The sequence below is a fragment of the Conger conger genome, chromosome 2 (assembly GCF_963514075.1).
Source record: "Conger conger chromosome 2, fConCon1.1, whole genome shotgun sequence".
Taxonomy (NCBI): Eukaryota; Metazoa; Chordata; class Actinopteri; order Anguilliformes; family Congridae; genus Conger; species Conger conger.
In genome coordinates, this window is record NC_083761.1 from 78,822,576 (window position 1) to 78,841,164 (window position 18,589).

The 18,589-nt window shown below is 38.0% G+C and overlaps 1 protein-coding gene across 1 annotated transcript in view; it reads right to left on the reverse strand.

Annotated features, from left to right (window-relative positions):
- Nucleotides 1-18,589, reverse strand: part of LOC133121354 (uncharacterized) — a 343,999-nt gene that overhangs the window by 55,132 nt on the left and 270,278 nt on the right. Inside the window, 7 exon segments of the mRNA XM_061230554.1 lie at nt 2,068-2,393; nt 4,554-4,873; nt 6,077-6,419; nt 7,515-7,549; nt 8,085-8,113; nt 8,599-8,902; nt 11,357-11,699. Of these exon segments, the coding sequence (XP_061086538.1) occupies nt 2,068-2,393; nt 4,554-4,873; nt 6,077-6,419; nt 7,515-7,549; nt 8,085-8,113; nt 8,599-8,902; nt 11,357-11,699 (1,700 nt within the window).

Here is an 18,589-nt window from a genome sequence, read left to right on the forward strand (position 1 = left end):
GGCAGCATATTGTGTTGCATGGATGAGCCTCGCAGCCTCAGATTGAATCAGGACCGTGCACGTGCCACCACAGTGCAATAACTGCTGATTGCATCAGCCAGCTTATGAGAGGATTCAGTGAGTTCGGGGACTCTATTCATCCCTCTCTAGTGACCGACAGTGATTGATCGGGTGCGCATGGACTGTATGTCAAAGCAGCATACGAAAGATCTTCCACCGATGGCTGAGAGCTTGGCTGTACAGTACAGTGTGAAAGGAGAAGCTGGTGAAACCACATTATTTTGATTTTGTCCCTTCGCTTGACTGTCTTCTTGGTTATTGAACTCTGCCTATTTTTTGATAATTCTTCTGATCATGCTGCATGTATCTGCCTGTCTTGATTACGACAATTGCCTGTCCTTGGTTTATGTTTTGGATCTTCCCCTTGTTTATTAAAAGCCTGCTATTTTTTGCCTTTTACCTGAGTCTGCGTTTGGTTCTCTCTTCCTGATTCCTGACACAATTTATTTGAATTCCACCACATTTGTTTCTGTCAAACTAACAACAAATGAAGAATATTCAAACAAAAAGTGTTTGATACTAATTTGAAAATATAAACTAATGATAACATGACCAATCAACAAACAAAATAACCGAAGATTGTTTCCTCAGCTACTGTGGTAAGCAAAACATTATGTCAAAGTGAATTTGACCTTTCTACCTTTTGGATATAAAATGACATTACTTTATAACTTCATCCTATTAGACATTTGTGTGAAATGATGTCATAATTAGCATATGAACTCTTGAGTTATGCCCAGAAACATCTTTTGTGAGGTCACAGCAACCTTGACCTTTGACCACCGAATTCGAATCAGTTCATACTTGAGTCCAAGTGGATATTTGTGCCAAATCTGAAAAAATTTCCTTTTAGGTGTTCCTGTGGTATCGCATTCATGTGAATGACAGGAAGTCAAGGGGACCTTGACCTTTAACTACCAAAATATACACTGTTCATGCATGAGTCCAATTGGATGTTTCTGGCTAATTTAAAGTATATTCCTCAAGGCATTCCTGAGTTATCAAATTCATAAGAAGGACATGAGGTCACATTGACCTTGACCTTTGATGACCAAAATCTAATCACTTCATCCCTGAGTCTGATTGGACGTTTCTGCCAAATTTGAAGAAATTTCCCTTGGGCCTTCCTGAGATATCACAGGAATGGGGTGGATAGACAGAAGGACAGACTGACAACCCAAAACCAAAATGCCTTCGGCCCTGCCTTCATAAAAAGGCATAAAAAGGTATATTAATTGGGAGATATGATACATTGTATTTGTAATCATCTTGCGCATAGAGTATGAGGTCACGCTTTATTTTACTCTCATATTATGTTAAGATTTCATGACTGGTTTTATGTTCACTGTCAAATTGAGCCCAACAGTTGAAATAAACACAAAAACATTGTAATAGAAACATTTTGACACATAGTGTGCCACCTTTTTATTTTCTCCCAAATTATAAGCCTTATGTCCATAGATATGAAAAATCAATGGGAAACATCTAATTTTAGAGCCGAAGGAACAGAACGTGAAAGTTGAGCACCTGTACGGTTAAGTGCCACCAGAATCATTCACAACGAAATCTGAGAAAAAATGTTAAATCATCAAATATACTTTTTTACATTTTAAACAGTTACAGAGGGTCAAAAAAACACTGCAGAAAACATCTGTATGCCAAGTTAGTACAGGATTTGCATAGCATTATGTTTATTGCATGTTTACCATTTAATCCCACCAAATGAGAAAATTTACAAAAATCATAAAGTATCAATATGAAAAAGTGTTAACTGGTTTTTAAGAGATATCAAACATTGAATGGGGTCAAATTGACCCCAAACATAATATGAAGGTTAAAAGCGGTAAATATTTTGATGGATCTGATTCTAAATCTTGGGTTGACAGGCTCCCTGTATTGTTACATTGACTCATTATGCACACGTAATGCTTGGAATTCTTTTTACAGATAGGAGTATAAATATCTCAATAATTTAAGGCAGTTATGAAAACGTCAGAGATTTCCTACCTGAGCAGACCACAGCAGCATCTTCATGATGACCACAGTTGTGAGACCCAATCCCAGAGTGCTGGCACTCTGACAGGGAGGATTCACTTCCAGAACAGCTCACATCATCCAACCAGATGGGCCCGCTGCCCTCTCCAGAGTGGGCACTGCCTGGAGCATCCTGAGCACTGCCACAGCCCACCTGTCTACACACCACCTCAGCATCGCTTAGGTCCCAGGAGTCATCACACACTGTTCCCCACTGGCCATCATTGTAGATCTCCACTCTGCCAGAGCACTGATCATCTCCACCCACCAATCTGACCTGGGCACTAGGAACCGGGCCACTGTCTATATGAAACACATAACAAAAACTGTCACGAAAAGATTCACATTCTTGGATGATTATAAAGAAGACTCTCCTTGGGGTCTTCTACATGGCACATTCATTTAAGGCAGCATATTGTGTTGCATGGATGAGCCTCGCAGCCTCAGATTGAATCAGGACCGTGCACGTGCCACCACAGGGCAATAACTGCTGATTGCATCAGCCAGCTAATAAGAGGATTCAGTGAGTTCGGGGACTCTATTCATCCCTCTCTAGTGACCGACAGTGATTGATTGGGTGCCCATGGACTGTATGTCAAAGCAGCATACGAAAGATCTTCCACCGATGGCTGAGAGCTTGGCTGTACAGTGCAGTGTGAAAAAAAGAAGCTGGTGAAACCACATTATTTTGATTTTGTCCCTTCGCTTGTCTGTCTTCTTTGTTATTGAACTCTGCCTATTTTTTGATAATTCTTCTTATCACCCTGAACGTATCTGTCTGCCTTGATAACAACAATTGCCTGTCCTTGGATTACGTTTTGGATCTGCCCCTTGTTTATTAAAAACCTGCTATTTTTTGCGTTATCCCTGAGTCTGCGTTTGGTTCTCTCTGCCTGATTCCTGACAGAATTTATTTGAATTCCACCATATTTGTTTCTGTCAAACTAACAACAGATGAAGAATATTCAAACAAAAAGTGTTTGATACTAATTTGAAAATATAAACTAATGAATACATGACCAATCAACAAACAAAATAACCCAAGATCGTTTCCTCAGCTACTGTGGTAAGCAAAACATTATGTCAAAGTGAAGTTGACCTTTCTACCTTTTGGATATAAAATAACATTACTTTATAACTTCATCCTATTAGACATTTGTGTGAAATTATGTCATAATTAGCATATGAACTCTTGAGTTATGGCCAGAAACGTCTTTTGTGAGGTCACAGCAACCTTGACCTTTTCCCATCATAGTCAAATCAGTTCATACTTGAGTCCAAGTGGATATTTGTGCCAAATCTGAAGAAATTTCCTTTTAGGTGTTCCTGAGGTATCGCATTCATGTGAATGACAGGAAGTCAAAGGGACCTTAACCTTTGACTACCTAAATCTTGAGTGTTCATCCATGAGTCCAAGTGGATGTTTCTGGCTAATTTAGATAAAATCCCTCAAGGCGTTCCTGAGTTATCAAATTCATAAGAATGACGTGCGAACACAGTGACCTTGACCTTTGATGACCAAAATCGAATCACTTCATCCCTGAGTCTGATTGGACGTTTCTGCCAAATTTGAAGAAATTTCCCTTGGGCCTTCCTGAGATATCACAGGAATGGGGTGGATAGACAGAAGGACAGACTGACAACCCAAAACCAAAATGCCTTCGGCCCTGCCTTCATAAAAAGGCATAAAAAGGTATATTAATTGGGAGATATGATACATTGTATTTGTAATCATCTTGCGCATAGAGTATGAGGTCAAGCTTTATTTAACTCCCATATTGTGTTAAGATTTCATGACCGGTTTTATGTTCACTGTCAAATTGAGCCCAACAGTTGAAATAAACACAAAAATATTATAATAGAAACATTTTGAAACATAGTGTGCCACCTTTTTATTTTCTCCCAAATTATGAGCCTTATATCGATAGATATGAAAAATCAATGGGAAACATCTCATTTTAGAGCCGAAGGAACAGAACGTGAAAGTTGAGCACCTGTACGGTTAAGTGCCACCAGAATCATTCACAACGAAATTTGAGAAAAAATGTTAAATCATCATATATACTTTTTTACATTTTAAACAGTTACAGAGGGTCAAAAAAACACTGCAGAAAACATCTGTATGCCAAGTTAGTACAGGACTTTGCATAGCATTATGTTTATTGCATGTTTACCATTTAATCCCACCAAATGAGAAAATTTACAAAAATCATAAATTATCAATATGAAAAAGTGTTAACTGGTTTTTAAGAGATATGAAACATTGAATGGGGTCAAATTGACCCCAAACATAATATGAAGGTTAAAAGCGGTAAATATTTTGATGGATCTGATTCTAAATCTTGGGTTGACAGGCTCCCAGTATTGTTACATTGACTCATTATGCACACGTAATGCTTGGAATTCTTTTTACAGATAGGAGTATAAATATCTCAATAATTTAAGCCAGTTATGAAAACGTCAGAGATTTCCTACCTGAGCAAACCACAGCAGCATCTTCATGATGACCACAGTTGTGAGACCCAATCCCAGAGTGCTGGCACTCTGACAGGGAGGATTCACTTCCAGAACAGCTCACATCATCCAACCAGATGGACCCGCTGCCCTCTTCAGAGTGGGCATTACCTGGAGCAGAAAGAGCTGTGCCACAGCCCAGCTGTCTACACACCACCTCAGCATCGTTTAGGTCCCACGAGTCATCACACACCGTTCCCCACTGGCCACCATAGTAGATCTCCACTCTTCCAGAGCACCGATCATCTCCATTCACCAGTCTGACCTGGGCACTGGGATCCGGGTCAACGCCTATATGAAACACATTAAAAAACTGTTCTGAAAAGATTCACATTCTTGGATGATTATGAAGTAGACATTCCTTGGGGTCTTCTACATGGCACATTCATTTAAGGTAGCATGTTGTGTTGCATGGATAAGCCTCACAGCCTCAGATTGAATCAGGACCATGCCCGTGCCACCATAGGGCAATAACTGCTGGTTGCATCGGCCATCTTATGTGAGGATTCATTCAGTTAGGGGACTGTATTCATCTCTCTCTAATGACCAACACTGATTGATAGGGTGCTTATGGATTGTATGTCAAAGACGCATATGAAAGATATTCAACCGATGGCTGAGAGCTTGGCTGTACAGTACAGCGTGAAAAAGGAGAAGCTGGTGAAACCACATGATTTTGATTTTGTCCCTTCGCTTGTCTGTCTTCTTAGTTATTGAACTCTGCCTATTTTTTGATAATTCTTCTGATCATGCTGCATGTATCTGCCTGTCTTGATTACGACAATTGCCTGTCCTTGGTTTATGTTTTGGATCTTCCCCTTGTTTATTAAAAGCCTGCTATTTTTTGCCTTTTCCCTGAGTCTGCGTTTGGTTCTCTCTGCCTGATTCCTGACAGAATTTATTTGAATTCCACCACATTTGTTTCTGCCAAACTAACAACAAATAAAGAATATTCAAACAAAAAGTGTTTGTTACTAACTCGAAAATATATACTAATGATAACATGACCAATCAACAAACAAAATAACCGAAGATTGTTTCCTCAGCTACTGTGGTAAGCAAAACATTATGTCAAAGTGAAGTTAACCTTTCTACCTTTTGGATATAAAATGTCATTACTTTATAACTTCATCCTATTAGACGTTTGTGTGAAATGATGTCATAATTAGCATATGAACTCTTGAGTTATGGCCAGTAACGTCTTTTGTGAGGTCACAGCACAGCACAGCACAGCACAGTGTTAATTGGCTTTTAAGTGTTGTCAAACATTGAATGAGGTAAAAATGACCCCAAACATAATATGAAGGTTAAAAGCGATAAAGTTTTTGATGGATCTGTTCATATTCAAATCTTGGGTTGACAAGCACCCTGTACTTTTACATTGACTTATTATGCACACGTAATGCTTGGAATTATTTTTACAGATAAGAGTATTAATATCTTAATAATTTAAGGCAGTTATGAAAACGTCAGAGAATTTCCTACCTAAGCAAACCACAGCAGCATCTTCTGGGTGAGTACAGTCATGTGACCCAAACCCAGGGTGCTGGCACTGTGACAGGGAGGATTCACTTCCAGAACAGCTCACATCATCCAACCAGATGGGCCCGCTGCCCTCTCCAGAGTGGGCACTGCCTGGAGCATCCTGAGCACTGCCACAGCCCACCTGTCTACACACCACCTCAGCATCGCTTAGGTCCCAGAAGTCATCACACACTGTTCCCCACTGGCCATCATTGTAGATCTCCACTCTGCCAGAGCACTGATCATCTCCACCCACCAATCTGACCTGGGCACTAGGAACCGGGCCACTGTCTATATGAAACACATAACAAAAACTGTCACGAAAAGATTCACATTCTTGGATGATTATAAAGAAGACTTTCCTTGTGGTCTTCTGCATGGCACATTCATTTAAGGCAGCATATTGTGTTGCATGGATGAGCCTCGCAGCCTCAGATTGAATCAGGACCGTGCACGTGCCACCACAGTGCAATAACTGCTGATTGCATCAGCCAGCTTATGAGAGGATTCAGTGAGTTCGGGGACTCTATTCATCCCTCTCTAGTGACCGACAGTGATTGATCGGGTGCGCATGGACTGTATGTCAAAGCAGCATACGAAAGATCTTCCACCGATGGCTGAGAGCTTGGCTGTACAGTACAGTGTGAAAGGAGAAGCTGGTGAAACCACATTATTTTGATTTTGTCCCTTCGCTTGACTGTCTTCTTGGTTATTGAACTCTGCCTATTTTTTGATAATTCTTCTGATCATGCTGCATGTATCTGCCTGTCTTGATTACGACAATTGCCTGTCCTTGGTTTATGTTTTGGATCTTCCCCTTGTTTATTAAAAGCCTGCTATTTTTTGCCTTTTACCTGAGTCTGCGTTTGGTTCTCTCTTCCTGATTCCTGACACAATTTATTTGAATTCCACCACATTTGTTTCTGTCAAACTAACAACAAATGAAGAATATTCAAACAAAAAGTGTTTGATACTAATTTGAAAATATAAACTAATGATAACATGACCAATCAACAAACAAAATAACCGAAGATTGTTTCCTCAGCTACTGTGGTAAGCAAAACATTATGTCAAAGTGAATTTGACCTTTCTACCTTTTGGATATAAAATGACATTACTTTATAACTTCATCCTATTAGACATTTGTGTGAAATGATGTCGTAATTAGCATATGAACTCTTGAGTTATGGCCAGAAACATCTTTTGTGAGGTCACAGCAACCTTGACCTTTGACCACCGAATTCGAATCAGTTCATACTTGAGTCCAAGTGGATATTTGTGCCAAATCTGAAAAAATTTCCTTTTAGGTGTTCCTGTGGTATCGCATTCATGTGAATGACAGGAAGTCAAGGGGACCTTGACCTTTAACTACCAAAATATACACTGTTCATGCATGAGTCCAATTGGATGTTTCTGGCTAATTTAAAGTATATCCCTCAAGGCATTCCTGAGTTATCAAATTCATAAGAAGGACATGAGGTCACATTGACCTTGACCTTTGATGACCAAAATCTAATCACTTCATCCCTGAGTCTGATTGGACGTTTCTGCCAAATTTGAAGAAATTTCCCTTGGGCCTTCCTGAGATATCACAGGAATGGGGTGGATAGACAGAAGGACAGACTGACAACCCAAAACCAAAATGCCTTCGGCCCTGCCTTCATAAAAAGGCATTAAAAGGTATATTAATTGGGAGATATGATACATTGTATTTGTAATCATCTTGCGCATAGAGTATGAGGTCAAGCTTTATTTTACTCTCATATTATGTTAAGATTTCATGACTGGTTTTATGTTCACTGTCAAATTGAGCCCAACAGTTGAAATAAACACAAAAACATTGTAATAGAAACATTTTGACACATAGTGTGCCACCTTTTTATTTTCTCCCAAATTATAAGCCTTATGTCCATAGATATGAAAAATCAATGGGAAACATCTAATTTTAGAGCCGAAGGAACAGAACGTGAAAGTTGAGCACCTGTACGGTTAAGTGCCACCAGAATCATTCACAACGAAATCTGAGAAAAAATGTTAAATCATCAAATATACTTTTTTACATTTTAAACAGTTACAGAGAGTCAAAAAAACACTGCAGAAAACATCTGTATGCCAAGTTAGTACAGGACTTTGCATAGCATTATGTTTATTGCATGTTTACCATTTAATCCCACCAAATGAGAAAATTTACAAAAATCATAAAGTATCAATATGGAAAAGTGTTAACTGGTTTTTAAGAGATATCAAACATTGAATGGGGTCAAATTGACCCCAAACATAATATGAAGGTTAAAAGCGGTAAATATTTTGATGGATCTGATTCTTTTTAAATCTTGGGTTGACAGGCTCCCTGTATTGTTACATTGACTCATTATGCACACGTAATGCTTGGAATTCTTTTTACAGATAGGAGTATAAATATCTCAATAATGTAGGCCAGTTATGAAAACATCAGAGATTTCCTACCTGAGCAAACCACAGCAGCATCTTCATGATGACCACAGTTGTGAGACCCAATCCCAGAGTGCTGGCACTCTGACAGGGAGGATTCGTTTCCAGAACAGCTCACATCATCCAACCAGATGGACCCGCTGCCCTCTTCAGAGTGGGCATTACCTGGAGCAGAAAGAGCTGTGCCACAGCCCAACTGTCTACACACCACCTCAGCATCGTTTAGGTCCCACGAGTCATCACACACCGTTCCCCACTGGCCACCAAAGTAGATCTCCACTCTTCCAGAGCACCGATCATCTCCATTCACCAGTCTGACCTGGGCACTGGGATCCGGGGCACCGCCTAAATGAAACACATTAAAAAACTGTTCTGAAAAGATTCACATTCTTGGATGATTATGAAGTAGACATTCCTTGGGGTCTTCTACATGGCACATTCATTTAAGGTAGCATGTTGTGTTGCATGGATAAGCCTCACAGCCTCAGATTGAATCAGGACCATGCCCGTGCCACCATAGGGCAATAACTGCTGGTTGCATCGGCCATCTTATGTGAGGATTCATTCAGTTAGGGGACTGTATTCATCTCTCTCTAATGACCAACACTGATTGATAGGGTGCTTATGGATTGTATGTCAAAGACGCATATGAAAGATATTCAACCGATGGCTGAGAGCTTGGCTGCATAGTACAGTGTGAAAAGGAGAAGCAGGTGAAACCACATGATTTTAATTTTGTACCTTCGCTTGTCTGTCTTCTTAGTTATTGAACTCTGCCTATTTTTTGAAAATTCTTCTGATCATGCTGCATGTATCTGTCTGCCTTTATTACGACAATTGCCTGTCCTTGGATTACGTTTTAGATCTTCCCCTTGTTTATTAAAAACCTGCTATTTTTTGCGTTATCCCTGAGTCTGCGTTTGGTTCTCTCTGCCTGATTCCTGACAGAATTTATTTGAATTGCACTATTTGTTTCTGTCAAACTAACAACAAATGAAGAATATTCAAACAAAAAGTGTTTGCTACTAATTTGAAAATATAAACTAATGATAATGTAACAGGTGAGAAATTGCCTGAATCCGAGGTGGGATTTCAACCCCAGCCTCTCACTTGTCCAAATATTTGTTGAACGAACGCGTTACCAGTCAGCTAAAGATGAACTCGCCTCTAGCCAAGGGGAACAACGTTCTTTAGAATTTGAGGGTTACTTCATCAGGGAGTGTTGTCGCGATAACCTGCTACCAGCCTTCGCTTTCACTGCACCATCCGTGCTTACTAGTGAACTAGCCGAGCCAACCATGCAACAATAACATGACCAATCAACAAACAAAATAACCCGAGATCGTTTCCTCAGCTAATGTGGTAAGCAAAACATTATGGCAAAGTGAAGTTGACCTTTCTACCTTATGGATATAAAATGTCATTACTTTATAACTTCATCCTATTAGACATTTGTGTAAAATGATGTCATAATTAGCATATGAACTCTTGAGCTATGGCCAGAAACTTCTTTTGTGTGGTCAAATCAACCTTGACCTTTGACCAGCATATTCAAATCAGTTCATACTTGAGTCCAAGTAGATATTTGTGCCAAATCTGAAGAAATTTCCTTTATGTGTTCCTGAGATATCGCATTCATGTGAATGACAGGAAGTCAAAGGGACCCTGACCTTTGACTACCTAAATCTTGACTGTTCATCCATGAGTCCAAGTGGATGTTTCTGGCTTATTTAAAGAAAATCCCTCAATGTGTTCCTGAGTTATCACATTCATAAGAATGACATGAGTTCACAGTGACCTTGACCTTTGATGACCAAAATCTAATCACTTCATCCCTGAGTCTGATTGAACGTTTCTGCCAAATTTGAAGAAATTTCCCTTGGGCCTTCCTGAGATATCACAGGAATGGGATGGATAGACAGAAGGACAGACTGACAACCCAAAACCAAAATGCCTTCGGCCGTGCTTGTATAAAAAGGAATAAAAAGGTATATAAATTGGGAAATATGATAAAATGGTTGAATATTTTATTTGTAATCATCTTGCGCATAGAGGTTGAGATCAAGCTTCATTTAACGCCCATATTATGTTCAGATTTCATGACCTGTTTTATGTTCACAGTCAAATTGAGCCCAACAGTTGAAATAAACACAAAAATATTGTAATAGAAACATTTTGACACAAAATGTGCCACCTTCTTGTTTTCTCTCAAATTATCAGCCTTTCATAGATATGAAAAATCAATGGGAAACATCTCATTTTAGAGCTTAAGGAACAGTAAGTGAAAGTGTGGCATCTGTACCGGAAAGTACCACCAGAATCATTCACAAAGAAATCTGAGAATAAAATCTAAATCATCGGATATTTTTTTAGATTTTATACAGTCAGAATAACACCACAGAAGGGGTCAAAATAACACCACAGAAAACATTTGTATGCCATGTTAGTACATAACTTTGCAAAGCATTATGTTTATTGCATGTTTCCTATTTAATCTCACCAATTTAGAAAATGTAAAAAAATCATACAGTATCAAGAAGAAAAAGTGTCAACTGGCTTTTAAGTGATGTCAAATATTGAATGGGGTAAAATTGACCCCAAACATAATATGAAGGTTAAAAGTGGTAAAGATTTTGATGGATCTGGTTATATTTAAATCTTGGGTTGAAAAGCACCCTGTTACATTGACTCATTATGCACACATAATGCTTGGATGCTATGCTTTACAGATAGGAATATAAATATCTCAATAATTTAAGCCAGTTATGAAAACGTCAGAGATTTTCCTACCTGAGCAGACCACAGCAGCATCTTCTTGGTGAATGCAGTTGTGAGACCCATACCCAGAGTGATGGCACTGTGACAGGGAGGATTCGTTTCCAGAACAGCTCACATCATCCAACCAGATGGGCCCGCTGCCCTCTCCAGAGTGGGCACTGCCTGGAGCAGCCTGAGCACTGCCACAGCCCACCTGTCTACACACCACCTCAGCGTCGTTTAGGTCCCAGGAGTCATCACACACTGTTCCCCACTGCCCATCATTGTAGATCTCCACCCTGCCAGAGCACTGATCATCTCCACCCACCAGTCTGACCTGGGCACTGGGAACCAGGGCACTGGCTATATGAAACACATTAAAAAAACTGTCATGAAAAGATTCACATTCTTGGATGATTATGAAGAAGATTTTCCTTGGGGTCTTCTACATGGCACATTCATTTAAGGCATCATGTTGTGTTGCCTGGATGAGCCTCACAACCTCAAGATTAAATCAGGACCGTTCGCGTGCCACCACAGGGCAATAACTGCTGATTGCATCAGCCAGGTTATGAGAGGATTCAATCAGTTAGGGGACTCTATTCATCCCTCTCTAGTGACTGGCATTGATTGATCAGGTGCTGATGGATTGTATGTCAAAGCCGAAAAAAAGCCAAAAAATACTTTCCTTTACAGTAGCATATAAATTTGGCCTCATCACATTTTTCTGAAGCAAAGGTTTCTTTGTCAAAATGTTAATTTATTTTCAGAAAATCTTTTGAAATTTATATTTAATTTCAACCATTTGCATGATGAACAACACAAACATCAACACATTCCACGAAAAATCATCCAGAGGTCAGGAAGTTGACCACTCCGATTTTGCCCCAAGTTTGTACAAATTTACCTTTTATATTCAATAAAGAACATCCAAAACATTAGCCCCATTGGATTAGGGGTGGTAAACTAAATGTTACTTGCGAGTGGAAACTGTGGTTTGTGTCATGAACTCCAGTTTTCCTAATAATTCTCTGAAAAGAAGATGCTCATTTATAAAAGCGAAATCGTGCTGCTTGCCATTTTTTTCCAATATTTGTCGGCTTGTACAACAAAACTGGGAGTATATATTTTGGTTAAGAACAGCCACCAGGAAAATGAAGTCATAGATAATTTATTTGAAAATTTATACAATGCTAAAGTTGGGTCTGTGCAGAAAATCCAAGCCAAGTCAATGGCAAGTAAGGAAGTTTCCAGTCAAAATGAAACTTGTTCTTCAAAAGGTATAATAGGCATACTTGTGTAAAAAAAAAAAAAAAATTGTACTGCAATGCCTTGTATGTTTTGATCAGTTCAAACAGGACCATTTACGATCAGGTGCCAGGACCAAAGAGCCAATCGCAGCCCAGAACAGGTGTCTTTATTAGACGAAATCGCGAGCAGACAGGCTCAATAGGGGTAATGAAGTTCATAGTCAAAATAACAAGCAAAAGTCAAAACATGGGAAGGCAGTCCAAACATGCAAAGGTACCAAATGTAATCCAATATTTAAAAAAAACTGATAAGATCAAACACAAAGAGAGTTAATACACGGGAAAGGCAGGCAGAAAACTACTGGAGAGTATGGTTGGACATAAAGTTTCATATTGATTGGAAACTTTCCACATGACCAACTACTTGGTTGAATCGGTAACACTTTTTGGTGATTTACAGGCCGGACCAAAATTTGGCATTATATATTTTCAGAATAAATTATCTGTTTGACTTTTCATTGTGGCTGTCCTTCACAAAAATATCAACTAGTCTTAGAAGTTTGGAAGTCATACACCAAGTGGTGCTGCTACAGTAAGCCATCAAATATTGAAAAGATGTGGCTAGATAAACTGCATTCACTGTCCACTATTTCACTTAATGGTTCATAACATTGCCTATTTCTGAAAGAAAAAAATATATATAATGTCTGTAATTCTGTCAGCTGTCATCACTCAAAAATATGAAGGACTTCTTGTCAATGAAAAGGCTTTTAGTGGTCTGAGGTGGTTTAGTACCCTGGCATCACGTCCCTGAGATGCTGTCATCAGAAACCGAGATCTTCTTTGATATGGATTTTTACAAATAAAGTTCAGTTTATTTAATTTAAGAGTTTTAAGATACGTCTTACCTGGGTCATTAGATAAAATGGCCGATAGCAATAGGAGTAACAGTGCAGCTCCCGAGATCATCATTCTTCAGACTTGATTCTCCAATGACCATGCAAAATCTAGTGGGAAAAATCAAAGGCATCCACAAAGACCTTTGTAACTAATTATATAATTTCATTTTTTTCTATACATTTTTTTTCACTGAATAATTTACACAAAACACATAAGTACTCATTATTATGCACTTACCAATCAATCCCCAAAGTCGTCTGTGAGTCACCTCTGAGCACAGGTATTTATAGTTTTCTGTGATACCGCATTGTGGCTTTTAAATATTTGCATTAACAAGCTGTACAGGTCTATCTAATAAATTGCTCACTGAGTGTATATACAGTATATCTAGGTCAAACAAATTTGACAATCACATTAAACTGTTGAATTAACTGTTAAGATATGTAAAACATTTAATTTGTCTGTATAATGCCACCTGACATGGTGATTCCTCCAGTTGGCATGGTGGTTCTTGAGGCCCACACTGGTCACCTCTAAATTGACTAATTATTATTATGGACACTTTGCACTATTTATTATTATGGATTATTTATTATTATGGACACCTTGCACTATTTATTACTATGGACTATTTATTATTATGGACACCTTGCACTATTTATTATTAAGGACTATTTATTATTATGGACACCTTGTACTATTTATTATTATGGACACCTTGCACTATTTATTATTATGGACTATTTGTTATTATGGACACCTTGTACTTTTATTCTGTCATACTCTCATATGTTGACACACATAACTGTTCTAAACATACTATATTAGTATTCTTAGTATTTATATCTATTGTGTTCCCCCTATTTATTTCCTTATTCCTTTCATTCTATTAACCTCTGCTGCTATGAGACTGAAATTTCCCCACGGGGATACATAAAGTGCTATCTCTTATCCCTGTCTCTAAAACATTTAATGTGTCTCCTCAAAAAAGTTATGACTGTTATGACTTCAATTCTCCAGCAGATGCTGACAATACAGCTCCAGGAAAGTAGTCTACAACTGAAGCTCATTACCGTCACCATCGCAATTATTTTACAATTTGGTTCAACAGTAACACAATTACTGAACTGATTATTCTCTGTGAGGAATTATCCGTTATACTCGTCTATGAACACAATTTATAACTTTTTAACACACTTTCTGCCATCAACACTAAGATGCACGCGGTAGTTAAGTATCACCCCTTTTCTTAACACAAGCTTGAAATTGTCACACCCAAAATAAAATGGTAGCGCTGATTTATTTATTATTCTCCGTCTTATTATTTTTCTTCTACCGAATCTCATAAATAATAATAATTCTTCTGTCAGAATTTCAATGAAAAATCTCCTAACCGTTTATTATGAGCAAGTTTTAATTCCCTATTCAACCTATAGCTCTAATTTAAACGAGCTGTTCTATAACAAAGAAATGCTTACGCAGGTTCAGGATCAACAATGGGTTGCGCACCATTCTGCCCATTTTACTTCAACGGGCCTTAAATACACTGATGGTGGACTTGAGTGCCCTGTAATAAATACATTAAGATTTTTATTTGATATAAACAAACACTTTTTGGAAGGCATTGTCGCAAGAGACAAAATAACAAAATCAGCCAACACTTCAAGAAGAGAGAGATCATCAGTAAAGATGACAGTTGGGAAATTGTAAACATTTATTAGTGTTTTCTTAACGTTATTTATTTATTTATTTATTTATTTATTTATTTATTTATTTACTCTTGTGAAATAACTAGATTATATGTGTATTTATGCTATGAGTGAACGCTATGTGTATATATATGTATAGTGTGTAAGGGAGTGGGGTCGGAGGACCGAAACACGACCGAGAGGCGCACAAATATGTTTTAGAGGTATCCATAGAGACAAGGGATACGCCCTAGAGGAGGAAGGTGAAAACGAAAAAGGGAATAAGTAACTTCGCCAACCAAAAGAACGACCTATCAAAACGGTCGAGCAGTCAAGCGAGGAAATCACTCGAGCGAGGAAATCACAAGCGGCAGGGAAACTCAACCTACTGATTACGGCGATCGTAAAACGAAGCGAGTAGGAAGTGAGTACGCAAACAGCGCCAGGGAGAAAACTACGCAGGCTCCCAACTGCGTTATAGCCTACCTAGCAGGTCCCCCTATGTTGATTTGCATTTATATGTATGTTTATTAATAGTGTATGCAATGTCTGATCAGCAGTGGTATTCATACAAAAACAATAATAGCAACACAACTGCCACAAAGTGTAATCATGCAACAAAGAGCTGTAATAAACATAAAACATTAATTAATTATGAAGAGTGGCGGCAATAAAGACACAAGTCTGGAAGAATTTAGCAGTTCTTGTAGATTATATCTGTAAAATTACTCGTTTGTTCATAAATATTGCGGCTTTAAAAATGTGGTTTGACACTGCGGAATTGAAAAGATTTAAATGATGACTTTCAGATAATTGATTTTTGCATTACCGATTAGCTGAACCGAGACAGCGCATGAGAGTGAGCAGGTGCTTCCTGCTTTGAAAATGGCATGCAGCAGTAGCCCTGAATGAAACCACAGCCATATCTGGTTATGGACGTACATATTATATCTACTGAGAAAAAATTGAGACACAGAAAGGCGAAAAACATTTTTGAATCACAAATTAGCCTACATGTTCTATATTTGTATATCTTCTGTTACTATGGCCTACAGGACATGATATTTAGTTGGGTTAGAGATTATTTAGAGATTATTTAGCCTATATATCTAACTTAATTTATAACTGCCATGTGCACTTAGGTATATGGTGATGACTGATATAATAGTGTTGTAACCCTGTTTAATAGATCACTGCAGAAACGGTGTAGAAAATGAACTCAAGGCGTTTCCAAAAAACGAAGGAATAGCCGTCTACTTGAAATAATGTTGAAATAACACCTTGTATCCCATTAGTGAATTTTTATTTATTCATTCATCTTTAAGGCTGTAATTGACGTTCACCAATAGCATATTATTAATAATATGAACAACTGTTTTATTACCTAGTAATACTTTTGATATAGACTATAGCCTACGGTGTTTTCCCATAATGTCCCGATAATGCCTCAATGCAATTGAATATGCGCTCTTTGCTGAAACTTGATGCGCAAATAATTTTTACATTCCCAGTTGCTAAAATTCGAGCACAAACGTTTACAAGTCACAAGACCATTAACTGTATTACAATGAAATTGGTGCGGTACTGCTATAGACCACTGTTTTATCCCTCATTTATTTTGAATATTAACCTACAAAAGAGTCTATTATTGACCACCTCCATTACTCTAAATATTAGGCTATACTATATTATTGGCAGACAAATATCTGGGGTGCATGACTAATAGTTACAGAGAATAGGTTACATTGGACATACTTGATTTAATGAGACATTGATATGAATATAAATAATCAGTTAATAATTTACTGTATGTGTATTTCATAAACCGCAACACTTCTGAGTAGTCTATTGTTCCATTATTAATGCCTAAGATCACACGTAACTTTGGCACTTTAAAAAAGAACAATGATCACGAAAGAACGTTTAAAACGTGTATTCAATAACCGTAATTCAGCAAGAGATTGATTGTAACAACAAAAAAACAGCACGCTGTGGGTTCCCCGTAGGGTTTTGAGAACTACTGCTTCATTTTACTCAAAGAGGCTACCAGCATCACTATGCAAAATGCTTCCCCTCCGTTCGTCTGCCATTAACTTCGAACAGAGAACGAAAAGAACGCTGCGTACTTAGCAGCCGAAAGCCTCGGATGACCCGGAGTGGAGCTATCGGGACCAGGGCTTCGGCTAAATGTAGATCCGCTTCGAAAGTCTGCGGACAAGAAAGAAACATCTGCGCGCGCCTGAAACCGAACACCTGAAACCAAAGATAAGCCCAGAATTAACGAAGATAAAACCATGAGCAGTAAGTTCTTCTTCCGTTAGGTTAAAGGGATTAAATAATATTAGCCTACAGTATCATTAGAAACGTTTTACTCCAGAGGATTTACTTTAATTTAGAAACAGCTATCAGCAGTGTTTCATAATTGTATTAATACATTTAGCTCTGGCCCAAAATTACGACACCGGGCAAAATAAAATAAGTTTACATGAAATCCAGAAACACAAACAGGCCTCTTTGGCTGCCACTGTCTTATTACAATTATGTTTTATGGTCATTAGGCTGAAAAAAATAAGCACAGACAAATATATGTATTTTTTATTTGTGCAATAAATTCTTCAGTTATTGTGTACATATATCTGAAGGGGGGAGTGACTTTTGAGTTTTGCTTGAACCAGCATTCACGTGTCAAGCGAATTAGTTATTTGAGTCAGGGTGGAAATAAATATGTTTATATACATATATATTTCTAACACCATTACTTCCAGGGCAATTAAATAAAGAGGCATAAAGCATGTTGGCTACATTTAATTATTTTGTTTAATTAAGCTACGGTTTCATCACATATATGCAATTATACTGTAGGCTATACAGTAGCTTATCGTAACTGAAGTTGGTTTTCAGTTCATGAGTTTTAGGACAGAGACAGTCTGTTGGGTCCTGACTGTTAATTATGTCATTTAATTTACACAATGACCAATTAACGAACGTAATCTCGACTAATATTTTAGTACTACATAGAATCTGTGATAATAAATTATACTCCGAGGGTGAAAGAGATGGGTCGCAAAAAGAAAAGAGGGATGCCACACACCTGGTTTTGACACATTTGTTCTACGTTGGTGTAGACCACTGAACACAATTCTGTCCCTTGTTTTGATCAACATGAAATTGATGCATAACTACTTTAACTACCAGTTTTTACATAATTGGGGAATTATTTTCGTTCATTATAATATTGACACTATAGCTCAAATAATATAAATATTTATTTTTAACCGTTATTAAGTGTGATATATTTGTTCTTTTTTTAACAGATCATACATACTCCATATTACGAAGCCCGTAAAGGGACATTGCAAATCGTAAAGTTTCTCGTGAGCACTGGGTAATTTAAAATGATTAAATATACAA